The sequence below is a fragment of the Camelus dromedarius genome, chromosome 6, assembly GCF_036321535.1.
Source record: "Camelus dromedarius isolate mCamDro1 chromosome 6, mCamDro1.pat, whole genome shotgun sequence".
In the NCBI taxonomy this organism is placed as follows: Eukaryota; Metazoa; Chordata; class Mammalia; order Artiodactyla; family Camelidae; genus Camelus; species Camelus dromedarius.
The window spans coordinates 1,999,868-2,027,615 of NC_087441.1; the positions used below are offsets into that span (position 1 = coordinate 1,999,868).

At 45.7% G+C, this 27,748-nt stretch overlaps 1 protein-coding gene across 2 annotated transcripts; it reads right to left on the reverse strand.

Annotated features, from left to right (window-relative positions):
- On the reverse strand, nt 1-26,183 carry CEP43 (centrosomal protein 43). Of its 2 annotated transcripts, XM_031456696.2 has the most exons (13): nt 26,031-26,183; nt 25,202-25,255; nt 23,461-23,515; nt 22,923-23,011; nt 22,336-22,473; nt 18,691-18,771; nt 15,789-15,848; nt 8,783-9,009; nt 6,681-6,793; nt 5,256-5,324; nt 2,402-2,441; nt 1,416-1,512; nt 1-215 (listed from the first exon to the last, which is right to left on the reverse strand). In XM_031456696.2, exons 1-13 carry the CDS (start codon nt 26,130-26,132, stop codon nt 141-143), a joined length of 1,200 nt encoding a protein of 399 aa, XP_031312556.1. In that variant the 5' UTR covers nt 26,133-26,183; the 3' UTR covers nt 1-140. The 2 variants fall into 2 exon arrangements, with proteins under 2 accessions (XP_031312556.1, XP_031312557.1); XM_031456697.2 differs by lacking the exon at nt 15,789-15,848.
- Between the last annotated feature and the right edge of the window lie 1,565 nt (nt 26,184-27,748).

A 27,748-nucleotide genomic window follows, 5' to 3' on the forward strand; every position in this document is an offset into this window, starting at 1 on the left:
ATTTTTAAAAATATCTATAGTCTTTTTGAAACACAAGGCACCAATAGGGAGCAGACATTCCAGCAAAGAGTGACTGGGGAAAAAAAGGAACTGATCAGGGTCCTCTGTCCTTTGCTGATCAGAAGTTCCTTCACTCATGTCTATGCAACATCTTCCAGATAATCTGCAACGTCACTGAGCTGGGACACAGTCAGGTCCTGTGTCAGGTCATCAAGCTTTGTTGTTCAAAAGAAAGAAAAGAATTAGTGTCAGAAAGCGAGCAGAGTCTTAAACAATTTTTAACACATACTGCCGTGACTTAAGTATTATCTTATGCTCTACAACCTGCTTCATATGCAACAGCCCTTGTCCTCACTTTCTTCTTCCTATTTTGAAACTGGGGATAATACCAAAAGCTGAGCTAACAGGTAAAACTACATGAACAAGAAAACTGATGGTTAAAATAATCCTTCTGCAGTTCTTTTGGGAACTTTAAAGCAACACTTTGAAGCCTCTTTCGGAGAGCATCCGGCGAAGAGGTAAGACAGACTATTACAAACCCACACGGCGCCCAGAGCTAGAGGAGGTACCTGACATGCCACCTCTCAGCCTTCACCACCATCCCGTGAGGCAGGCATGAACACCTCCTTCTCACGAATGACGAAACTGGGGCTCAAAGGTTAAGGCTTGCCTGAGAATGAGGGTAGGAACCAGGCCCAGATTCACTACGAGGCGCTGCCTCTCCCCTCCCTGTGGGATAATCCTTGACAGGCACAAGCACCCGAGAAGCCGTCCATGTTCTGGAAAGCGAGGCCCACCTCCTGGCGGCAGCGACAGCCCTCTGTGGGTACCCGTATCTGGTCCAGAGGTGCCACCGGGCGCCTCATGCCTGATACGCATCTAAGTCCTCTGCTCTCCGCCAAATAGAAAGGTCAAATTTGGACCTCCAGAACGGAATCCTGATTTTACACCCTGACTCCCTGTTTCTGCTGTCCTGTCTCCCTGCCTGCTCAGGTCCCACAAACCCTCCGCACTCGGTCTCTGCTTCACCTCGTGCATTCACAGTGCTCTGATACACACAGCAACTTTCTACACTGGCTTCTCTGAAGAGATCGCTTGCCTACACTGTCTACACCCTGAGGTGGTCTATTCTGACTCGAGTCCTGACCCACTGCGGCCGACCTCCATCCATAGCAATGCCCCAATAACCCAACAATAATACACAGGCATTTCAGAAGCACTCTGTTAATAAAGCAAGCAGCAGCAGGAAACAGCCTTACACATCCACTGTAGACACTTTTTAGGTTTGGACCAGGAAGCTCTGTCATAAACTTTTCATAACTTTCACCTGGTTTTCTCCCAGTCAGTGACGTTTCTGAAGCTCCACAGTAATCAAGGCCCAGGCACAAGCAGCCTGTGTGGGAAGCACCGCGTACCTTATCGCTGGTATTGACGTCGTCTGTCTCCACAGACAGGTCTTCCTCAATCTCTTCACCAATACTTAGCTCACTTTTTTCTGAACGATGGCTGGTACTAATTTCAAGGGAAAAAAGAACAATTAAGAACTCTGAGTATAAACATTTAGAGAGAGTAATTACCATTTTTCAATCCAACCAGATAATTACTTTAATCCTTGAAGTAAAATAGAATAAAATGTTAAATATCATTAATTCTATACATCTCACCTCACTTGACCCTTTAAAAGGCTTAGCAAGGGCAGCAGGAGCAGTCCAGTCCACTTAACAGATGAGAAACACTAAGGTCACTTGGTGACTACAGCCACAATGGCAAGAAAGAAGCAAACCTGGATTTTTAAAATTTCGTCTCTCAAAAACTTGTGTGTTTAAAAATAAACAAATTCCAAATTGGAGGGAAAAACTGTCAATTATGTAAAATTCTCAGACTTTAATATAAAATTTCTAATCATATCTACAAAAAAATCTTACTTCCAAGTTAATTATTGGCCAAGTCATAAATTATATTTTCTTTACATATATAAAAAAGTTATCTCAAACAAAATATGAAGAAATGTCATCTGAATCAGTAAAACAACATGAGCAGTCATTCTGCACAAGCTGAATGCGGACAGTGCCCCGGGGGGTCAGAGAGGAGGAGAGCTGGGCACCCTCGGGCCGCACTGCTTCCATGGGGCTTCTGAGGCCATTCTCCGACGTGTTTCCTTTTCTCATTCTTATCAAGTTCCCTGAACACAGTATAGATGTTCTTACTCCAATGTAGTATCAAAAACATGCTCCCAAGTCTAATGTATAATTCTGGATTACCTGTCTTCCATTCACTTTCAAACGATATGAACGAGAGAGTCAAAGACACTACAACAAGCGCCCATGTAATTCTGTCATACTTCCCTGTGTTCAGAAATTGCTTAAAATTTATATATTTCTTGCCCAACTATTTTTCTTACCTATTAAAATCATCAACATAGTCATCTTCTTCTCCAGTCCCTGACAAGTTCAAGAAAAGATACATATGTTATCTTTATATAAACACACATCACAATTCACCTACAATTAAACACACACATTTCCTTGGAAAACTACATTAATGAATTATGTTGCATCATTAAAAAAGAAGTCTTAAAGATCAGAAATCACATTTTTACCACATATACGGTGAGAGCAAATGAAAGAACGGACCGCCTAGGCACTGCCGTGCCGCATCACAGAGGGCAGCCCACGCTCAGCCTGAGCCCTCGAAACGCAGCACCGGGTCAGTCACTCAAGGACTCTGGCCGGGGGAGAGGGGCACGCCCTTGGCCGTCCCCTCAGCTCTAAAGGACGGCCAGTCCCGCAGCTGTGTGACGCAGACACAGGGCTAGCGCGTCACACAGGCAGCAGCACGCAGCAGGCTCCTCCTGAGAGGCAGCAGCCCGAGGGGAGGGCGCGGCCAGTGAAGGCCCGTCAGCGCCAAGCGCTCCGCAAGGCTCGGCAGAGCGCACACCTCCACGTCCCCGAGGAGGCAGGGTGGTCAGCCTCGAGGCAAAGACTTAGAGGCCCGTCCTAACAGTCAGCTGTGAACGACTGGCGTGTGAAGACACACCGGAGAGTCACGCGTCCCCAGGGAAAGGAGGCGGCTCAGGGACGCCCCTGAGTCCCCCACGGCACCAGACGTCAGGGGCCTGGTTGGGGGAATTCAAGTTCTGGACGGGCAGTCAAAGTGACCCTCTTCCGGTGAAGCCCCACAACTACCGCACTGCCAGGGCCCCTGCGGCACGGCGGCAAGTGACAGCGCTCATCTGAGCAGCTAACGCTCTCGTGGGAAGAGCCAAGAGGTGAACAAACCAGATGTGGTAGGGGGACTGGGAAGAAGTCTCTGAGGTGACAGCTGAGCTGAAACCTAAAGAAAGTACCAGACGTACAAATTATTGGGAAAAGTGTGTTCCAAGAACATGTGCCCTGAGACGGAGGTGGCTGGGGTGGTTTGAAAAACGGTGCAGAAACAAGTACACCACAGAACAGCGAAGCTGGCAGCAGGTGGAGGCAGACAAAGGAGCAGAGAGCAGGAGGGCTGGCAGAGGCCATGCAAGGCCAGGCAGGTCATGAGCAGGAGGGGAAGGGGAAGAGGAAGGAGAGAGAACAGGGCAGTGCCACCTGACCTCCACTCCCCAGAGAGGACGCAACCCCTGCAGGAAGACGCGTGCTCAGGGAAGGCAGGAGGGGAGGAAACAGGAGGCTGCTGGGAGGCTCAGGCCAGAGGACTAGGGGGAGGGCTGGGGGGAGGCAAGCATTGTGCAGATCAGACAGACAGGAGGACTGTGCCTGCGGGAGGAGAGAAAACCCGAGACTGAGGAAAGCAAGGACCACAGAGGCAGCCACATCCAACCCCACCGGCGCGAGCCTGGAGTCCTGACGACCAGCAGTGTGGGCACCAGGTTTCCCAACTGCTTGTCCCCTCGAATAAACAGCCCATCTGCACTCACGGCGAGATGACTCAGGCCTCTCAAGTTGAGGGTGGACAGTGCTCGAGAGCAACGAGTGTTCAGCGGCGCCCGGGAGAGTGGGGGCAGCTACCCCTGGATCAGACAAGCCACAGAGGTGGCTGGTCTGTACGTGCCAAGAGAAACCACAGTGGTGGCGACTCTGAAATCGTGAGGCCACCTCCATGACCAGGCATGGTGTCCCCAGGCCAACTCCAAAGCACACAGAAGAGGCAATTCAGCGAAGACAGTGGGACAGCTGGGCTGCAGTTTGGATTTAGGGAAAACTGCTCCGCTACCTGCCCCAGCTTCTGTAGCCAGTTCAAAGACAAAACAGTTCCTGCGTAACGCGCTAGAACACAACGTGAGCCTCTGACTTCCTGTTACACACGTGACTATAGACCGGAGCCAGTCCCGCAGGCCAAATCCAGCGACAACTTGTTTTTGCGCAGCCTGTGAGCTGAGAACGGCTTTTACATTTTCCAATGATTGTAAAAAAACAAAGAATATGCAACAGAGACCACATGTGGCCCACAAAGTCTGCAATACCTACTCTGTCCTGTCAAAGAGCTCGCCGACCCGTGCTTTAAGCACGCACAGTGCCTGTCAGTGAGTGTGGGTGCCTCTGGCTAGCATTTTTGTCTCCCACACTAAAGTACTTGTGCTCCAAAGCTTCAGTTGAGAAACGTGTCTTGGGACTCAGGATTCACCTTCTCACTGAAACGAGAGCGTCCAAGCGAAGCACAGGCAGCGCGCACAGCGGTCAGAGCCCTCTGCGCCGCCCCAGGCCCCGCGAGCGGCCGGGCTGCTCTCTCACAGGGAAGGCTGTACTCATGGCTGCTCCGTGCTGCACAACAGCACACAACCACCCACCGTGTTTCCTGGGACAAGCCGACCTCTCCCAGTGGACCAGCCCCTGGGGCCTGAGCCACGCACTCCCAACACCCAGCATGCCTCTGTCTTTGCACAAGCCGTGCCCTCGGCAGGAATCACAGGCCCTTCCCTTCTGCCTCACCCACCAGTCTCGGCGGAGAAGTCGCATCCTGGGAGAGGCCTTCCCGAGCTCCGAGGCCAAGCCACCTCGCTAGCCGTTTCCACGACACTGTGCGCTGACTTGTTTAACGCCCATCTTCCCTACTAGGTTTAAACTCCACCAGGACAGAATCTGGGGTGCTTCCTGCTGCCTCCACCCTGGCCCACAGAGTAGCCCTGGACACAGAAAAGCCAGCCAACCATCCGCTCATGAGGTGCTTATTGTGGGCTGACTGACACTTCATTTAAGATTTTAGTCTAAAAAATTATCACCTTGAACAATCAACACTGAAATTAGAAATCTAGTTACCTAATCCAAGTGATCCAATCTTATCATTGACCAATTTAAGATCTTTCAAAATTGTACTTCCCCTTTTACCTGTGAACAGGAGAAAACAGTCACGTTAACTTTCAAAACACAACAGCCTCCAAACCATGGCAGTTTTTTTTCAGTGCAGGGCTTGTTCACGAAACACAGTGACCAGGAAGAAAGAGGAGTTACAAGCCGTGATTAACCACACTGCATTACACATCACATCAGGCAACACACACCCCTTTTCAACCACACTATTCTATACTGGAACTTGATAAAAATAAGTTTTTACCCAACTACCAGATACTAACCTTGATAAGCCCGACCGGGTATGAATTCATGGACTACAATTAATTATTCTCATCAGTTTTACTTTTCCTTTGAACTTCTAAATTTTGCTTCAGTTTTATTGCTACTTCATTTATCAGACTGATCTCTTCATTGGTTTTATTTCTTCAGTCCCTAGTTTTCAGCGCCCTCTCTAAGTCATTACTCCCCAGCCAGTGTTAACAGGGACATGAGCATGACAGTCTGGATCCTTCACTGAAGGGGACAAGACCATGGGAAAGAAAAAAAGGGAAACTGATGTGGGCCGTACTGACAGATACGTGGCTGGTTTACCAGATGGCTAAGAGAAGCCACAGACCATCTCCTCCGCGTGCCTGGGAGACCTACAGTGGCACCATGCAACACAAGGAGGTCAGTAAGTACAATGAGATATGCAAAATCCCAGCGCAGTTTCCTAATAAACAGCCACTCAAAGAGGCAGATTTACGCTGTAAACACTCTGCCAGCCTAATCCTGCACTTACTCTGATGCAGTTCAGTGTAATTGCAGGGGTACACATGTGAGGCTGCGCTTTTTAGATCCCTGGTCTTGTCGCCATCTGTGTGCAGCAGCAGGGCTATTCTGTGTCTAGCTAACAATCCTTATCCTTGCTACACATAAAAAGACACATCTGATCCAAATCCCTGAAGGCAGAATAATATTTTAACATTCCTATGATGATTACTGCAGTAGCTACAGAATCTGTGAAACAATTTTTAAAAACTGAACTTAAATCCTACATAAGTCAATCTAAATGTCCAACAAAGAGAGATGGTTTAAAAATTATACCTATGCATTATATAAGACAGCTAAAAAGTCAATTTCCTAAAAGTATTTTCCTGGCACAGGAAAAGCAAAGTACAAAACAATATACAGGATATGACCATATTCAAAAGAAATTTTAAAAATAATAGAGTATTAACAGAAAATAACACTGAGGGGTAAAATTATGGGCTATTTTTATAATTTTACATATGTTTTTCTGAAAAAATTAGCAATGATCATATACTACTTAATTAATTAGACTAAAAGATATTATCAGCATTCTAAGACCAAGTCCTCAGTCAGCAAATCTAGGGACTTCCAGACACTTACTTTCAGGATCTTTCAACGAGGGGGCTCCAGTAAGGGAGCTGAGTCCACTTTTTAAGGGGGGAGCGTCAGAGAGCGATGCCAGACTTCCTACTTGCTTACTAGGCTCACTTCTCCTAACAAGAAACAAGAGTACAGTTAAATGGGATACATAAACTCCTGTCACTAAAACATAAGCAACCTGAGTATATCTTATGGGCAACACAGCGGCTGGGAAACAGAGTATACATTTCACAGACGCCAAACCGCCCAGCACACCCACGGGGCGCGCACTCACCACCCAGCACACCCACGGGGTGCACAGACTCAGATCACGGCACGTTCTCGCAGCAAGGCATCGCCCTCACAAGTGACTCTCTGCTTCGTCAGCCTCACTGTATGGGGGCTTCATCAGGAGCCCCTCCCGTGGCCCAGAGACGTAGACGAGGGGTGGCCAGGCACCGATCAGCACTGCGCTGCCCCTCAGACACAGCAGTGTTGCGCAGGCCAACAACCCGGCCAGTTGGCCTCCCTACACCTCGGTGACGACCACCAGCCTCAAGCAGACGTGTGATGCTGCCCAGGACCAGCGACTGTGCGGCCCCTCGCACTGCCGCAGACAATGACCTCAAAGCTCCTGCAGCCCTGGGCCCAGGCACTCAGGAGCAGTGCCAGGAACCCTCTCTCCCTCCCAAACGTCCTTCACTTCTCGTCTTTAGAACAGGGTTGTTCTCACCAACGTACACACGTGCTGTTCTTTATCCCATTCAGTGTTTCTCAGCCCCACGTCCACCCTCCAGCCCCACCCATCCTTCTGCACCCTGTACAATTCCTCGTCAGCTACACTCCTCTCCTCTCATTCCTGAACCCCCTCTAATCCTTTAATGCTGCCCAGTCCCATCCGACTAGACTGCCCGTGAAGGTCACCGCTGGCCTCCATGTCGCTAAATGCACTGACTTTCAGCTCACCCCAGGCTCCTCCTTCAAGGCCCCTTCTCTCGGGCCCTCTCCATCCCCTTTCTGCTGTAGTGCCCCTTCCCCGGTGACCTCCTCCAGACCCCTGGCCTGCGGCTTCATCTAAGACTGATGACCCCTCATGTCCATCCCTCGCCCAGACCTCTCCCTCAGTCCCCAGATCACACCGGAAACCCAACTTCACCTTTCCATCGACCAGCTTCTCAAACCTCACAGGGGGGAAGTGAGTTCAAGACTGTCACATGGCCCACCTGTGAGTCCAATCTCACTCTTTCCGCTCGTCACTCTCAGGAAATGGTATTTTCAACCTTCTAGTTACTCAGCCCGGACACCCTGGAACTACCCTTGACAGCACTTTCTTTATCGCACACTTCTCAGCAAATCCCTTTGGACCTAACCTCATTAATACAACCCAAACCACCTATTTCCCACCACTTCCACCATCATCTCTCACCTGGATACTCTGAACAGCTTCCCACCTGGGGACCCGGCAGCCAGGTGAGCCTGTCATGGTGCATGCGGATCTGGTCACTCTGGTGCTCAGAACCCTGGGCTGCCAAGCCCCTGCTATGGTGTCCCTGCGGCCCCCTTGCCCTAAGCCCCCGACCTGCCACACCCCTCCGCAGAGCTCTGGCAGCTAAGCCGTCTGCCTGGCTCACTCTCGCCCCCTCCGTCAGCTCTTCGCTTAGGTGGCACCCTTCGAGCGAGGCCCTCCCCTCGCCGACACCTACCGACCACCGCAGGCCTCCACACACAGCCCTCCCTCCTCTCCCCGATCTGCCCTCCGAAGCCGGCCTGCTCCGCCCGCACAGCACGCGGCGACCGCCACTTGCTGCTGCGCCGGGGTCCGGCTTCCGGAGGCAGGAGTCCTGCCTGCCGTCACCTGCACCCTGTACCTGAGGCGGCGCCTGGACAGGCAGGCACACAGGAGACACCCACCTGCTAAAGCCTTTAACAGCTACATCTTTCAAAACCTGGAACTGTTTTACAATAAAAGGTTTTAATGACACAAAATCAGACTTATGAATTCAATAATTACAGAACCACTGGCAGCTCATTATTTCTCCAACGGATGTTTCCTAAACATAAAACATCTAGAAATTCTATTCTGAAGCCTCTTGTTTGATAATCCAAAAACACAGTTTACTCACCAACCGTAAGTTTTTTCTGGTTTAGGAATGGGATCATCAAAGAAAGAATCTCCTTCCATATCATCCTCATCTGGACAAAGACCAGCTTTGTCCTTGGCATCTAGACTTTTGCTGCTTAACAAAGACCCAACTCTTGCTTCATGGGCCAGGAAGTGAAGACTGCTTTTGCTCTTTGGCTCTGACGAGGAGATGCTTGTGTCGCTCTGACTAGCATCACTGCTGGCCTTCTAGACAGAGAGGAAAAGAGAAAAGGTCTCCTTGGTAAAACAAAGCTTTAATAAGACACTTTAAATAACTTTTTTAAGGCATGTGAACACAGGCAGATCTGTGTGGTGTGCACGCGCGTGGGGTCGTGCGGCTGCATGAGGTGCAGAGTGACCCCACGACCCACGAGCTCATCCCCAGGCTTCAGAGAGTAACTTTTGAAGGGAAAAAATGTCAGAGAAATTTGTTTATGCCATTCCTTCCCCGCCCCCTAAACAGGAAGATCTTCACCTGTCCCATTTACAAACTTTCCCATTTCCTCTTGTGCATACGTCACTGCTTCATAAATTACCTTGTTTTCAACCCGCAAAAAAAGAGCATTACTGATAAAGGAGAGAGAGGTTAGTTCACGTAAGGGAAGCACTAGAACAAAGTAATCACCAGTAAAACTAGCAGTTTTCCACCCAGTGCCAAACACAACAGACGCCAAGATGAAAGACGCCACCTTTACCATTCACGTTTCTAATGGAAAGATTTGCTAGTTAAAGCACCAGTCTCAGTTCAGACTTTCACAGTAACTCCCTAATCCACATCTCCCTCAAACGTCCATGGATGCACTTACATAAATGTTTCTATCTATCTTAAACCAATGTACAAAATTCTCATTTCCAGTCCTGTCCTATTGATCCGGTGATGTCAGCACAAAATACAGTCCCCACCGTGTTTTCACTTGGCCCTAAGTTCTATCCTTGATCAGATTTCTTTTGCCCTTAGACATGTCTATGTCAACAACAATAAAAACATCAACAAAAGCAAAAACTTATGATAATAATAATGGAAGCCGCTAATGTTTACAGAAAGCCATCCAATTCGTCCCATGTGTTACCTCATTTTAAACTGCAAAATAAGCCATGGTGTGCGGACAGGTCTGTTTCCTTTGCAGAAATGGAAAAGGAGACGTAGGGGCATTTCAGTCACTTGCCAAGGTCCCCAGGGACTTACGGGGTCTGACATCAAAGCGCGACTGCAGAGATTAGCTCTAAAGGCTTATGTTCTGCTATTAGGTTGAAACTTCAGTTTTTAGGGGTTAAAAATGACAGTTTCCCAAGATTCAGCTTCACACGACAGAGGGCAGTGTGGAGTAAGACACCACGGCGTACAGCAGTTCCTGAGACACAGGATGTGGTGCGTGGCCCACACTCCATCACTGCCCACATGACTTTAAGGAACTGAATATTCCCAGGCATGAATCCCTCAAGAATTGAACCAGAGTAGTCTTTTCCAAGTCAAATCATTACTAGCAGTTAAGAAAAAAAGAGACGGGTGGCTGGGGGACAGTTAATGACTACCGAGTCAAGGTAGTAACAACGCGGGTTAGAAATTACTCAGTAAGACCCTCTCTAAGGATGATTTCACTCCTACGACGTGTGTAGACAGAAGCACCGGTCTGCATGAAGGAACACGTTTATATTAACCAGCTAGAGGTGTGATTAGCCGACCCCAGGCCAGACTGATGCTACATGATTGTTAGGCCCCTGTATAGCGGTACACCTTCCACGCTACTGATACAAATCAATGGTTGTAAAAGGAGATGTCTGAAAAAATAAATACCAAGGTATCATCCATTTAGACAACACAGGATATTTTCAAAGCAGACACTTCTTCCAATTTCCTAACAACTTTCTTAAAGTTTTCTTGGTATTAAACAACTATAGATAAGCACCATCCACTTACGTATTTCTTAATGAGATTCATGCCCATTATAATTTCTGATTTATAAGTGTTTTAAAAATTGATTTATATCTGTTCAAAGAAAATGCATTTGGAAATAACCTGAATGCTATTTAAATACATTTACAATTATAGACACTAAGACAGTGAGCCTTTCTCCTTCAAAACATCCCCAAGAAAATCCAAAAGGACACCTAACACGGAGCAAAATGAAATGCAAATGCAAAGCATATCACGAGAAACAGTAATTATTCCAATCAAGTCTCCTCCCTGGGAAGCCACACCATCAGCATAACTTAAGGCCACATAAGAAGCCACCTGAGCTTGGCAACTCACGTACACCATGATTACCTTTGACAAGTTTCAGCAGTATTCTTGCCATTATGAAAAGAAAGATTAGTTTTAGGAAAACAAGTTTCATGAGGTAGCATATTATGATGTTCAACATAATACATATTTTTTAAATAACAGCTAGTTTATTTTAAAATTACAGTTCTCACAGGAAAATATATTCAAGATCTTGTAGTAGCTCACGGTGAAAAGAATATGAAACTGAATATATATATATATGTATATTCATGTATGACTGAAAAATTGTGCTAGAAATTGATACAACATTGTAAACTAACTCAACAAAAAAAATTATAGTTCTATTTACCTATGGAGTAAAATTAAATTTTAAAAGCACTCAATCTGCTTTGGAAGTGTTCTCAAAATCAAATGCCAAGCCACATAGGAATGTATCATTACTTCTTAACTATGGCTCATTTTTTACCACAAAGACCATTATGCAACTGGGTTGCTAATGAATTCACTAAACTTAATTCCAAACTAATTTTACTATTTAAAAAAATCCGCACTAAGAGGAAAAAGAGCTATCAAAACATTCTGTAGCTTAAAACAGAAGTACTGCCAAACTTTAAGAGGAATTTTCACAAGAAAGACCAAATCTTTTGAGGAACAACAAATCAACTCAAGATGTATGTACCCGGGAGCTGTTTAAAACCTTTCATCATGGCTTAAGCCTCATATACATAAACTTCAGTTAGTTGAGTCTCTACCACCTAGATGTGGATAAATTAAGATTCAGGATGAAATCTAAGTAGCTAAGAGTAAGAACTGTTAGAAATAGAGAAGTGTGACCAAAAAAAATAAAAATCCTATGACAATGCCTGAGAATTCACTCCCTGGGCAACATGAAGCCTTGGAGGACATTATGGGTTAAACTGTGTCCCCTAAAAAGGTAAGTTGAAGTTCTAACCCCCAGTGCTTCAGAGTGTGCCCTTATTTACAACAAGGTCACTACAGATGTAATCCGTTAAGATGAGGCCATAGCGGAGTCCAGTCGGCCCCTAACTCAACATGCCTCGGGTCCTTACAAGAGGGGACAGACACACACAGGGAGAACGCCACATGAACACGATGGTAGAGCCTGGAGTGATGTGTCTGCAAGCCAAGGAATGCCAAGGACTGCTGGGAGCCACCAGAGCTAGAAGAGAGGCCTGGAACAGATTCTCCCTCACACCCTCAGAAGGAACCAAACCTGCAGACACCTTGCTTTCAGACTTTCAGCCTCCAGAACCGTGAGACAATAAATTTCTGCTATTTGAGCTACCAAGTTTGTGGTATTTTGTTAAAGCAGCCCTAGGAACTAAGAAGTACTTACAATAAATGACTAACACTTGTAAGTACAAGTTTTGTGCAAGAGGCCTACTGCACAGCACTACAGCAGTCATTTACTTCCCTTGGATGGCTCTCAAGACTAGTAAGTTTTATGGTAAATTACAGTAAATTCCTAAAAACAAATTTTTGGCGTATGTTTTATTTTCTACTAGCACGCTTACATTCAAGACTGTAATCATTTCTAGATTAACAGAAAATAAGCGTCATAGAGCAGTTTCACAGAGAAATAATTACTAATTTTTTGGTAGGCAAAACCTGAATTATCATTAGAATGTCTTAAAAGCCTGGAAAAAACAATTTTGCTTCTCTAAACTAAAGGCTTAATCTACACTGTTCATAACAGAGAAACATCAAAGCCAAAGAAAGACCCCAGTTTTGCAAACGTATTTTAAAAATTCGTGCAATTTATATTCTCTTCCCTGCCCATGCCTCAGCCCCCAGCTTTCCCCTCCAATCCGCGAAAGGCAGTTTTTGACCCATGACTTTACTGAGTTATTTAGAGAAGCAACTTTACTACCGTTGTAACACATACGTATATTTCAAGGTTTAACTGACTTACCTAGACAGTACACACTGTGGATTATGAAATCCACACAACATATAAGCTCCTGTTTCTAAAGACTCAGTTTTTCTAAACAAACTCTCAGCCTGTGCTCTATAAAGTCTGTAATTCCCACAGATGCACATGAGCAGCCGTCTCTGGCTGTGCGATCGATCTAAAGCCACTCCCATCCAGCTGCTCTGCTCTCACCTCTGCAGCCGGAGCTCACGGGGTTCAGCCAGAAAGCAGTCTGGGATGGGAAGCGGCCGGTCAGGCCCAACCACCACAGGCGTGCTGGGTATCCTGCTCACCGTGCGCATCCATTCATTACGGTGTGTGGGTGTCGGGGGGGGTGTGGATAATGCTTGGTTTATCTAGAAAACCCCAAGGTGACGGCAAAAGATGCAGAAACACACTCCCAAACACACACGATGTGATCCCCATCACTGCCCTAAATCAGCATAAAGCTGGGTTTTCCCCAAGATTTTGAAAACAAGGAACAAATTAAGAAATGCCATTTATTAAGAATTTGAAGCAAAAAACAAACAAACAAACAAAAAAACCTCAAAAGTTTTAAAACACCTGAAAACTGATTATGAAAAGAAAGGATAACCTTTCAGGCTACATTTAATGTGATAATTAAAATAGCTTAATATTAAAAGCAAACAATAACCATGTAATACCTTATTCAGTTTTTCAACTTACTGGTAAAAATCTTAGAGGAGCCTACCAAAAGTCTGTCGTAATTTTTGATATGTGTTTATTTTTTGCAGACAACTAGCATCACGCCTGGTACAAGATGGTTTATGAAGCAGACCATTACAGAGGACACTTGGGAAATGAGTGTTAATACACATTTAAAATGTTTAGCTCATTAGAGCCATGTCCTCCCACCTGACATTTGTCTCCCCTGCAGTCCAAGTCCTCTACCCGGCCTTTACTATCCCACACGGTAACAAGAACAAGAAACATGACTTTCACTTTTACTCAAATTAGTTCAAAAACCTTAGATTTTGCTTTGCATATTAACAGGTTTACAACAATAAGTACAAATCAGTTATACATGTAACTGGTTTTTTTAAGTTTATTCCTAATATGAATATAGGTTTTCTGAAAACAGCCAAAAGTCTCTGAATGAGCAATTAATACCTGCGCCTTCCTGCAGGCAAAAGACAGAAACGTGCCCTGGGCGCTCCTGGCCCGCACGCCCACTGCCCGTGGACAGCCAGGGCAGCCACAGCGGCTGTGCCCAGCTGGAAACGCCACTCATCTCCACAGGAGCAGCTCCCCCTGGAGTCTGGCTGTGAGCAACCTCAGCGACCAGTTTGGTATTTGGATTACAGAGATGTTAAGAATGGTGAGTGTTAAGGATACTGGAACCTACTGCGTGCACTGGGCAGAGCAGAAAGGAAGAGAGATGAAGGGCTAAGGGTCACCGGTTGGCCTGGAAACAGGCAGTGCTGGGTACAAAAGAGAAAGTCAACTCGGAAACAAGAACAAGGAAGTAGAAGGGGAAAGGCTTCCCTGAATTCAGGGCTCAGGAGCATGAGATGAAAGAGGCCCGATCAAGGACGGCACAGACCCTCTGGTCCCCCTCAGGGCACAGGAGGCCCCACCCACCAGAGTGGAGGATCGAGTCTGGACCCACAGAGCAGCTGGCTCCAGCACACAAAGGGAAGTGTGTCTCGAGGTGTGCTTTGGTTCTGTGCATCGGCTTCTTCAAAATGGTTTAACTTCTTTAAAACTCATGACATCAACAAGATTTTAAAATTTAATACTATGAAATACACTTTAAAAAGTACAAGAAACTGATTAAAAGCATCTATAGAAACACACTAGGTTATGTTCTTAATTGTTTTTCTTAGTGTATGTCTCACCTCTCCAATTTGACTATGAACTGCTCGAGTGAGGATCCATGTTAAATTTGTCTTGCCCCCAGCACGTAACACCAAAGACTTTCACTACGTAAATGTCCAAACATACTTGCGTACACTTTAGAACATCTTCTCAGGTAGCAGTGAATGAAGGAGTGTGAACGAATACAGTAGCAGGAATTCACCACTGAAACCAACAGAACTGGAGCCAGCTAACACAGCAAATGCAATTCTTCAAAACCCTTTAATTTTGGAGATCCTCATCTTAGTGAAAAAATCTGCACATAAACCAAGGCTCAACAAGGACTAGCGATTGTCACAGACCTGAACGTTAAATAACTTGATCTTATTCTAAGTAAGTGTAAGAACTATACTGATAATTAATAATGCTTCTGAGGGCTCCAGTATTTAAATTTTATAAGCAGCTAATCTACCAGCTTAGTCAAATTTTGAGATCTTTGGGGAGGAAAAACCAGCAGCCAGGCAGTGATCACTGCTGGGCTCTGTCCCCGCAGGCCCCTGCAAGCCGGCACCTGGGGAAAGGTGCTGAACACACATGAAGTGTCCTGAGGGAGCCAGGTTTGGCCTTTATCGATTGGAACTTATCCAAAAAAAAAGTTCTATTTCCCTCAGATAAAAATGATAATGTTAAGAATATGTACATGACCATCATTTACGAGGAAAGTAAGTATTTTCAACTTTTTCTGTTGCCAACAAAACAAGGAACTCACAGAGAAAAACTAAGAACATAGTTTTAAAATACAACAGTATGGTTTTCACCTGGATAAAAACTGAAAGTCAAATTCCTTTTTCCTTTATGTCACCATGACTTCAGCATATTCTGATCACAGATAAAAGAAAGTGACATCTCCAAACAAAACTTAACCCCAGGCCAACAGAAACTCAGGGTCCGAGGAGGCGCTAGGGCGGGGTCTGCCCGGCCCGCCGCCCTCCGCGGCCTCCCGCGTGTTACCTTGGCGCCAGCCTTCCGCCCGCTTGTCTTCTTCTTACCTTGTCCTTTATACCTTGGTATCTGAGCATGAGAATAAAATGACATTTTACCACAAAATGTACATCTTTAAAAATAAACATACCAAACTAATAAAGATTCCTATTAGAAAAGTGTCTTAAAATTGGAAAATCTAATTAATATGTTACCCTTTGAAACCCACTTTTCCAGTCTTTCTTAACACCCTTCCTAACGTGGTTCAGCTCACACTTGATGACTTGGTCCCACAGAGACCTGGTCGGACGAGGAGACCGGGGCCATGCCCAGCTCACCGGCCACGCGGAGCCGCCTCCTTCACGCCCTCCTATCAGTGCTCCGGGACAGCCAGCCCTGACTTCCTAGCAGCTTCCTTCAAGAACGGCCCTGGCTCTACCTTACCTTCCTCAGGAGGACACAAAGCAAGTTTCTCAAGGTCGGGCTGGACCCTGAGCCTGGCCACAGCTTCCCAGAACTCCCAGTGCTCTCCAGACTGAGGAGGAGCCCTAATGCAAAAGCCCTTCTCGGAACTACTCAAAGACCTGAGAGAGAGAAGGAGGCTGGCAGGAAAAGGATGGGGAAAGTACCGGAATCCCAAATCCAGACCCTTCAGGACTACAGGGGAACTGAGTTTTCATTGCCAATGAATACCTCATCTTTAAACAGACTCCACCCCAGCCCCCCGAGATGAGTTGTGGCGTCCTGCAGGTGCCCAGGGCTGCCGCGGGCCCACAATGCTGCTGGGGAGCCCAGGCTCTGCTGGAGACAATCACTGTCTCCAAATTAACCTTTAAAATTATCACTTCTCTGTATTTAGAGCAACATTTCCTGACTTAAAACTTGAGATGCTCACGATAATTCTCATGATAAATTTCAAAATATTTTTACATAGAATTGGGATACGTAAAACAGACATTAATATACTATCTTGAAGACACACAATATGTGGAAAATTAGTATTGCTAATTTGCCTTAAAAATAATAATTTGCTAAAAAGAGAATTTCCAAATAACTCAATACTATAGGTACTAGTAAGTATTTTGGAATATGCATTCATTTTAATCCCTCTAAAACCAGACATTTTCACAGAAAGCAAGGCTTTCTTTTTACCTGGCACTAAATTTGAAGGGAATTTCAGAGTCACTCCCAACCTCATTCTGTGCCAGTAGTTCCAGCCGCCCAGGAGCACCACAGGGGAGCGCCTTCCAAGACCAACCACCCCTACCAGGAAAGGCTGACTAGGTCTCAAGGGAGAGGAGCGGCCACCAAGAGCATGACGGCCTCTTTCCCTGGTTAGAAATAAAGCACAAAATCCCTCTGATTTCTAAATTTAAAAAATAAAAAGGAACAACAACAAAGGAGCAAAATCAAAGAGCCAGAAACAAGTAACAACAGGAAGCACTCAGTGGTGTCCCAGGCACCTGAAAAGGAAAGCAATCCAGCAGTATAATTACTGCCCTCTACAAGTCCACCTAGTTAGAAAAGACACAGCCTGTGTCTGCGAGTGATGCAGCACCAGGAACCCCTTCTGGAAAGCAGCCCGTGGCCTCCCTCAGAACGGAAGGCAGAGGAAGCCACACAGCACCTTCAGACCCAAGCACACGCTCCGGTCAGGTGGGCGGGCTCCATCGGCGCGGGCTGCGCTCAGCCACGCACAGGAGAGAACACCTTCCTGCACCTTTAGTCTTCCTCAACACTCTTCCTGAAGTGGTTCAACTCACGTTTAATCACTCTGTCCAACAGCGCCTTGGTCACCTTTCTATCCATTCTTGCTGTTACGTAGAGCCTTGATTTTAAATTCAAGTGTTCCACTCAATTTTTATTTCCCTTGTGCCAAATCCCCGAAATCGGGCCATAACTTTTAACATCTCATACACACACACATAAATATAAACAGCACATACATGTTCTCATAAATCCTCAAAATAGCTCATTAATAAAAAATCACCATGATTTACAGTATCAAATCTGGGCACCTGCCTACAATATTCAGCACAAGAATTTTATATTCTAGAACCTGATAGTCTCAAATTACAAGAACTTTTAAGTGAAAAGTAAGTTAACTTCTTTGTTAACTGAAGGACAAAAGTACCAAATGAATCCAATCATCATACGATTCTGTTATTTAGGGCATACTCCTTTATGACACAAAATTCAAAACACCGTCAACAAAGCAAAAGAATTTTTAAAAATACATACTTAATCAAAGAATCACGCTCTCTAAAATTATTCTGACACAGAAAGTAGAACACTTAAAAGCTTCCCCTGCTGCAGCAATGCAAACTGCCACATGGTGAAGACAGACAGAACCGCGTGAAGCTTAAGACAGGCCCCAACCGTGCAGATCTGCAGACTGTCACACTGCAGTCTCACTCCGACTGTTAAACGTCTTGTTGGTGCCTGAGTAGGTAATACATCTTCTCCCTCAACATCGCTGTAGGGTCTGTCTTTCAAGCACTTTTACCATTTTCTAGTCGCCAAAGGAAATGAAACACATGACTGGATGTTAATTTCCCTGAAAGCAATGATTCCACACTCACCACAGGGATACAAGCCTACTGTGTTTGGGAAAGGACGCTACAATTTAATGATCTTAAAAAAAAAAGTTTCTGTTGAACAGACAGAAGAATTAGGTTGTAGTAAGGAGGTTTACACCCTCTGACACACACACACAAAAATATGACAAAATTTATTATAGTATATTGTAGTAATTAGTACTGTGAATATAAACTTAATGCACTTATATTTAAAATTAGTGACTCTTGAAAAGGATTAAATATTAAAACAAGATTCTCAGGATTTTAAAAAAAAGAACTTTTAACAATAACAAAACTTAAAACAAGACTAGAGAGAGAACCCAGTGCCCCGGGAGCCCCCGCAGCCGGCTCACCTTACTGGGGGGGGTGTGCATGCTGGCTTTTCCTTCTGGTGACTGTGGTGGAGAGTGTACATCAGACAGATCCAGCGCACCCTAAAATATTTCACAGTTTAAATTAACACTTAAAAATAAAGCATGAACACACCAATTATGCCTCAACAGAATTTCAGCATTTAAAACTACACACAATGCTAGCATTTTTTATTTCTTCCTATTAATATGAATATCCTTACCAGATTTTCTTCAAATTTTATCAAAAACAGACTTATGATTCTAATTACCTGCCAAGTACTTCACTCAGTCACCCTGAACAGGCTACTCAGTGCACATGTATGTGTGCCTCAGCCTCCTCTCTGCGGTTAACCTTCTCACTTCCCTCTCCACTCTCCACAACACTACTGTCCTGTGATCCTCAAAGGTCTACTCTTTCCACCCTCCCTGGACTTGCTTCCCTACTTCATTTTGTCTGAAAAAAAAAAAAATCAAGTAGTAATTCCCGCATAAAAACAGGTAACTTATTACAGCTATGCAGGATGAGGCCCTAAATCACAGGGAGAGAGGAAGAATGAGAGACAGCATCTCCACAGCCAGAGTCAGGAGAGTGCGCGGATGGTAACACCGCACGGCCGGGCAGGGGGACGATGTGCCATTTCAGGTGGAGGACAGGTGAGAAAAAGGAGAAGGCAAGGAAGCAAAGGCCACATCCAAGGGTAAGCTCAGTCTGGCGTACATAGGAGGTTCCACATTTCAAAAACAGGCAGACAGTTACAAAGACATCATGCAGGATCTTAAAGGTGGGGAACCTGGAGATTATTTAGTTGCCATTACAAAGTCACTGCAATTTTACAAAAGAAAGAGACAAAGAGCTGAATTTTAAAATAGATTCGGCAATCATGAAGAGCAGAGACTGAGCAGACGCGGGCATGGGAACCTGGTCTGTGAAGGAGTCAGACGCACTCGCGGCGAAAGCCTCGCCCACCGAGCCCAGTGGGCCACTCCACGGCTGGCTTCCTCCAGCACCAGAAGCCAAAAGAAGGCTCATCAAACCTATAATTTTTTATTTCATTATAAATCACATATTTCCTTTCAAACTGATAAATGTTAGTAAATGACAGAAGGGCCGAACTGGACACTTAGTAGCTCCCTATTTCAAATATCAATCGAGTTGTTTCTGCGTGTACACATATACACATGAACTTTCATTAAGATACGCAGGTACTAAGAGAGGAAAACTAGCAGGAAGTAGCGATGACATGCCCAACTCACTGCCTGCATCCTGAGGGAGTAAAGCAATCACCTTTGGAAGCCGCAGGACTCCTCTTCTCGGCATGTGTGAGACCTTAACCACGACACAGGGCAAGCTGACCAGGAGGCTCTGGAGCCACCTGTCAGAATGGCATACTGAAGACTACATTTATTGAGTTTTGAATTTCAAATCAAACCAACCAGACAGGAAAGCTTTTACTAGGTCTCAGTTCGAGGCAAACATCTGTCTAGTGGGGAACAGAGAGCTTTCCAGTGACCAACCTTTCTTCTACAACCTGGTGCCGAAGCTATGGGGTACAGGAGGGACAGCGAACCCTTACTGGCAGTCTGAGCCCAGGGCCAAGTGGAGAGGCAAGTCCTTGGGCTGGAACCAAGGAGTCGCAGGAACAGAGTCAGTGTAAACCAAGCAGTGCAGAAGAAGTGGAAATGGAGGGTTTTTGTGGGGAGGAGGGATTTTTTTGGTCTTGTGCAGCTTTCACTTTGTTAGAAGAGAATAAAGTCAGTTTTTTTCAAACATGACTCAAATGTGCTAATGAGTTAACCAGGTGGGCATGTTTTGTGAAGAGCTGGAAATTCTGACCTCAAGCTAGTGAAAAGAATTGAGCTGGACTTAGGGAGTCATCCTTGTAGTAATAATAGCAAAGTAACAGAGAGAAATAATAAATACAGCAAATAGTTTCACGATCGTGCATGCAAAGCACTGCCCCCAGAGCTTTACATGTATGAAGCCTTCAGTCCGCACTACACCACGGGGTCCATACTTGATTATCCCCATCTCACAGGTGAGAAACCCAAGGCATGGAGGTTAAGGGGCTTCAGAGGGTCACACACAGGACAAGGGAGGGCTGGGACGTGAAACCAAGCAGTCTGGCTCAGGAGTCCAAGTTACTACGAGTATGCTAATGAAGGGGGAGCAAACCAGGGAAATGGAAGGCACCCACCACTGCACCAAGCGAGCCAGAGAGCAAACGGAAATGAAAGGAAAGGGCAGAAAGAGAGGTAGAGGTCAGGGGCCCAGAAGCCGAAAAAGAAGTCACCACCACCTATAGACTGGCCCAAGAGAGAGCAGGAACCAACTCTGTTTGGGGTTCTTTAAATTTATTAATTCTCTAGTAGCTAGCATAATGGCATCACTTAATAAGCACACATCAAATACTCGCTAAATAAACCTAAACAAGAGCTGCAATGAGGACACGCCCCCTGGACAGGAGGACGCATCACGCTCCCCCACCCAGGTCCACGGCTTCCTCCAACACCCCTCCCAGTCCTCTCCCTACTCTCATGTGAAGGGGGAGCCTAACACAATTTCAATGTAAAACAACCACTGCCCCCTTTAACTGAAAATTATTACTCATAGAAAGAATGGACTGATCACGTAGTATATGACACTTCCTCTGTAATGATAAACCATCATTCAAATGTCCATTTCCTTATGTGAGCGTATCCTGAATGGCTGTTCACTCTTCTAGGACACGTGACTTGCTTCTTATTCTTTTATCTTTTAATTAAAAGAATCTCTTTAGTATGCCTTAGATGCTGTAGGCACTCAGTCCAGCTTTAATGATTTTCAAAGATTCCAAGGGGAAATACACTCTGAGACTCTCCAGATGGAGAAGAGACAGCCCCTAGCCCCCCACATTCCCATCGACTTCTGATCAAAAGCACGCATTGACCAGCTATCTGGAATAGTTACAATGTTTTCTACCCATGAGACACAGTATCTTTACAAAAGCTAATGTTTGTAAACATTACTCTCATTAGCAGGATTTCTTAAAAGGATAAGAAAGACAATGGCTAATCAAAAAAAATGTATGAAAATGTTTAGAAACTGCAAAATCAACAATTAAAAATTTTAACCTAGTTTTAAAAAGGCTTTAAGTTAAAAAAATTGTTAACTAACCTCTAATTCAGCCCTTTTATGTTTAAAAATAGTAACAAAAATAATGACCAGCAATTGAGTGGTCCCAGCAGTTCACACGCACTAACCTGCGGGTGTGAGCCTCCCAAGCTCACAAGGCCCGCGAGGACGTCGACCATGCCCGCTCCACCGAGGAGGGCTGGCGGGGGTGGCGTGGAGTAGCTGAGCAGGCCGGAGGCCCATTAGTGGAGGAGCTGGGACTGGTTCCACACAGACCGGCCCCCAAACCCAAGCTCTGAGTGTTAACCCCCAGAGCAGGTGCAGCAGCAGCCTCAGAACTTTCATACCTCAATTCTCATCAAAATGTGCATTTATACAATCTCTGTCTCAGTATGTTTTGTTTTGTTTTTAAGAAATAGCCTCCTTCTATTTAAACCTGACTCGCTAGGTGTACACCACCTGCAATGGCCACACTCAACATGCAGCAACTGCAGAAGAGAAACACAGACAGCAAAGGACTGGGCTGCACTCACCTCCCCAGTGGCTGGCCCTTTTTCTTTCTGCTGACAGCGTCTGATCACTTCTAATAATAAGGGTCCACCCACAGTACCTTCTGCTTCAATAATACCTAAATCTCGGGCTAAATTCTCTCGACCTTCAAGACCTTGAAACTGAAAAAGAAATAAGATGTTAAGAAATAAAATATAAATGCACAAAAACATAGCAAAATTATTTTCAAAGATTAAAGAAAAATATTTTCAGAACTTAAAGACATCTCCAAAGTAAAAAAGACCATTTTTCTAATGAATGAAATATCCATTTTTAAAAATTATACGTTTCTTTTACCAAGTCTCTATATTCAAAGTCTCTATTAACAGATGTATCCTAACATCAGAACAAACTAACCCTATGATAACATTTCCGTCAAGTTACAGGAAGCAGGGACACTGGTGCCAGCTACCTGACAGCTCAGATAGCTTTTAGGAAAAACAGATAGTCAACTATAAAAAAATAATCTTTATGCAAGACGCTGTAAGTTTTCAAATCTTGTTAACTTCCAGATTTTAATAAACTCATCAAAGACAGTTTCAAAGATAGACGTAGAAGGCATTATTCTTACTGTGCTAGTTTCAGGTTGAAAAACAGCCAGGGTAAAGTCAAGATTGAAAAACTGAAGAAATTCAGCAACGAGACTAGCCACCAGCCGGCCTGCGAAGAACAAGAGAGGTGGGGGTGACTGTGCAGGAACCAGACACTCCTCACGAACACTGAGAAGTAAGACAAGTAAAGGGAGAAAAGAAGGTTCCCAACTGTTTAAATTACAAATTCCTTCTCTCGAATAACAATTAAGTAACGAACATCTCAGCCTCCTGCTTCCTCATTAGGGTTATCAGTCTGGAACTAAGATAATGTGACATCTCATAAATGAATTAGAGCATTTTGCTTTTTACAGTAAAATTGGCTTTAATTGACAATTTCCCATGGCTACTGATATTTAATGGCAACGTAACAGTTGTACAATAAAACACGGTTTAAAATGAGAATCTGTAAGAATCACAGACTTCAAAAAAATACTCTAATATTTCTGATTTCTCTCAAATGAAGACTTGAAAATTCAGAGACAGACAAAATAAACAAGAACAAGCTGAACATCTTACCATCTTTTGTATTCAGAAACTTTTTCAGGCTCTCGTTGACTAAAGGAGTCTTGTTCTGTTAAAAAATGAAATATTGTGTTATACGTTTATTTTAAAAACCACTACAAAATGAAGAATAAAGTTTAATTTTTTGGCAAAAATTTAAGTAAAATACTGTCATTCATAAAACTATGGTTAAAACCATTCTACAACTACTGATTACTACAGGAACTATTTTGTGCTAAGGACCAGGACAGGTAAGGACTAGGACAGGTAAGGACTTAAATAAATTCAATTTGGAGATTCTTCTTGGCAGCAGCAAAAGAACTTAGGGGCAGTAGTGATGGATGTAGGATGTTAATGAATTAGAGGGTGCCTGGAAGTTAAGAAAAGGTATTAGACAGACACATTCTTTCAAAACTAGGCCAAGAGGGAAAAAATTAGAGGTACTAAAAGCAGAACATAAGTCAAGAGAACCAGTTGTCTCCTTGAGATGTAAAAACGTTTCCATGCTCAAGATTAGAGCCAACAGAAAGGGAGGCCAAAGATAACAGCAAATCGGAGAGGCACTGACAGTGAGTAGCATTTAGAAGGCAAAACCCAGAGAAAGTGATTATTCTTGGACAAGACAGAGTTGTCTCAACTAAAGCAAGAAGGAAAGAAGAACAGATCATCACAGGTCATGGAAGCTTTTTCTGAGGGGAGTGACAGATTGCAGGGAAGGACACAAAAAGCTCGGGCCTGAGGCTTCTACTTCCCTCATGAAGGGAGACACAAGACCATCTGTCAAGAGTAAGGAAACAGGTGAGGCAGGAGGCCTGCGTGAAGGTGAAGTGGGAGCTGCTGAGTAAAGATGCGCAGCGGGGCCAGCTCAGGACCTCACAGAGGCTGGAGCCTCCAAACAGGAACACCAGCAGTCCACAGAGCTGGGTGCCTGCTCTAGTGCAAACACAAACCGGGAAGGAAGTTAGTCTGCACAATTAAATGACCATTAAGATTTTTCCTAAATCAAGCAGGGCTGGAAGGCAAGGTAGTGAGGGTTTCTGAGATATGGACCATGGGATCCGGATCAGGTAAGAACAAAGGGCAGCTAAGAGAAGACCAATGCCTGGACAAACATGAAGACTTTCATGAAGTTACACAGGAGCAGGAATCTCAGTCTAAAGTGAGGAGGAGAGGAGGCTAATGTGTCATAGAGGAAGGTGAAGGCCTTGATTATGGAACAATCCTTGTTGACAACAAGTTCCAAGATATTTACTCAAGATGGACTTGCCACAGAGAGAAAAAACTAAACACACTTATATAAGGGAAGTGACTGGATCTTTGACATAAGAAAGACTACATGATTTTTAAATAACTGGGTGGCCAGAAAATTTGGGGAAAGGTTGCAAACTATCTTCCCCCCACCTGGTGCATATTAGCACATTAAAGCTTCTGAGAGGTCTTTCAGTAAACTCGTCGACTATGAAACCATTTCTTCAAGCAACTCCATTAGCCTGTGTCTCAGATTTTCCCTGTGGAAAGGGAGCTGTAAGATTTAGTGTTAGCCTCAGAGTTGCTGCGGTACCTTCACTTTCTTTAGGTTACTCCAAAACTCTAAAATATACACAAAAAGAGAATAATCTTGAATCTCTTCCAAGAGTTAAAAAAAAAAAAAGTAATCCTTAGTTCAAAATTACTCCTTGCTCTTACAATGGTTTTAAAGTAATTAGAAATTAAACATAAATGAATATGGTCACATTAAAGTTTGTAGACTTCATACCTCTACTTTTTCTTGCTCCTCTAGTGCTAAAAACACAGCTGCTCGGAGTTCAGCCTTTAAAAAAAGGGGGGGAGGGAGGTAAAGGAACAAAAATTACCTCAAGATAATTTTCACGACAATAAGCATATAGGCTGAAACTTCCATAGGCTCGTCCACACCATCTAAAAGTCAAAATGAAAACTAACAATACGGATAATGCTTGGCGGCAGGTGCAGAGGTCAGAGGGCATCCTGAGACGTTTCTGAAGAAAGAGACGCAAGCTCTCTGTTTCCAAGTCCGCCGTTCGTCCCCTTGGCTTGTCTCTCAGCGCCCATTGCTTTGGCTTGAGCCCCGGTTTCCCGCCCACCAGTCGCGTCAATGTCTGAGAAGTGCACGCTGAGAAACACCCGGCCAGGCACCGGCAACCCGCCTGTTACCGCGCGGTGGAGGGGCTCGCCGCCCAGCAGCTGAGGCCAGAGGCCGGGGAGACCCAGAGAGCAGGGGGCGACTGGACCCCCGGGCGTGGGGCGGGGGAGACCCGGAGAGCAGGGGGCGACTGGACCCCCGGGCGTGGGGCGGGGACCGGGGGAAAGCGGGCGACTGGCCCCTCAGACGCCGGTGGTCGGCCTCCTCCGACGAAGGTTGGCCGGGCCTCCTCACCCGCTCGCCGCCCCGCGGCCGGGTGCCTCAACTAGGAGTGACCCTCGACCCCCGCGCGGTCCGACCCCAGCCCAGGCGGCTGTCCGACGCGCCCCGCGACCCTTTGTGACGCCCGCAGTCCCCACAGGCCCTGCGGCCCCCGACCGTGGCCCGCCTCCCCTTCGCCAGGCCCGTCCGTCTCCGGCCTGACCTTGATGCGGTTCAGGACCCCGCTATTCTCCAGCGTCTGCACCAGCAGGTCCCGCAGCTCCGTGTCCTCCTCCGCCACCACCGCGGCCGCCGTCGCCGCCATCTTGCTTCTCCAAGACAACCGCCCAAGCCGCGCCAATGGCCGACGGGCGTCCCAAACTGTACGGCGCGCGGAGACGGCGCCGAGACCACGCCCCCGGCGCCGGCGCCGGCGCGCAGCCCTCCGTCACGTCGGGGCGGGGCCTCGTGCGCGGGGCGGGGCTTCGTGGGTCTCTGGAGAAGGGGGCTTTGGGGCCGGCGTGGGAGACTAGGCAGGGCAGGGGGCGGCAGCGTTTGAAGCGTTTCTGGTGTACGCCTGCTGGCTGCTGGTGTGGACGCGCGTGCTGGAAGCCGGAGCAAAGTTCTGATGTCTGCCACTCGCTTTCCAGGGTGCGGCCGAAATGTGTGTGCAAACGGGTGTGTGTGTGCACGCTCAACCGGAGGGCATGCCCGGGCATGCCTGTGTGTGCGAGCGTGCACTTTCGCCGAGAGAGCACATCCACCCTGGGGTGCAGCGGAAGGTGTGTGGACTTTCAGTGTGCCGTTGTGCTGTTCTTTACACACTGTGTGTTCGCATAGTTTTGCAATACCATGTTGGGAAGGCGAGGGATTCCAAAGCTACTAGGAAGCTTAGAGAAAAAAGTGTAGGTTCCAGAACTCCACAGGACTCTCGCTCAGTGGGTCTGTAGCAGGTTCTCGCAATCATTTTCTCGAATAGCCCAGGGGACTCTATGCGGGTGGTCTGCAGGTTATCATCTGATACACAAATGGTGTATGTCAGGTAGGAAAGTAAACGTCGAGGTTTCCTGGCCAGCCCAACTCTCCTCCCCCGCTGGCGGCATCTGTTGGTATGCCTTTCCAGACAGCCTTACATAGATATGTTACCTGCACATACCTACTTTTTCCACTTCCCTAATTTGGATCCTTTATTTGCTGCCTTTTAATTTACTAACTTCGCTTAGTAAGTCCTGATCATCTTTGATGTATGTGCATATAGATCCCACATCATTCTTTTTAACTCCTGCATAGTATTCTATTTAAGGGCATTTCAAAGTTATTTTTTGAAATTAGACTATGGTTCATTTGCATTTGTTTTGTTTGTTGTGGAAGTAACTCATTCTAACGGTTTAAAATCCAAACAAAAGAGGAAGATATACTAAAAGAAAAGTCGAAGTCTCTGCATCCTCCCTACTCCCCTGACATCACCTGGAGCCGTAGCTAGACCCAACTACTATTAAGTTTGCTTTCCGTTCTTCTGGTTCTTTTTATTATAATGCTAGGTAATGTGCATCCTGACCCACCAATCATAAACAGCATCTTCTCAAAGGATAAAAACATATCTTCTTTTTCAACTCCTAATTTTAAAAATTACATTACTTTTAGTCCTAATGGTGGAAGATTTTGTGGCTTTACCTTAATCATTATTGATAAAGTTATATGTTACCTGTTGGCTCTCTGGAATGGGAAACAAGGAAATCAGTACATTTATACTCTTTCTCACCTGCCCTGCCCCCTCACCCAGCGCTGTTAGTTTTATTTTTCTACTGTTGAGAATTTGCATTCTCCTCTGTCGTTACAATTACGTTTTTCAAACTCTGTCATAGCTGATTGAAAAAGAGCACTTACAGTATTAGGGGTTCAGCAGGTCTGCAGGCCGAGCCCATGTGCCCTGCACTACAC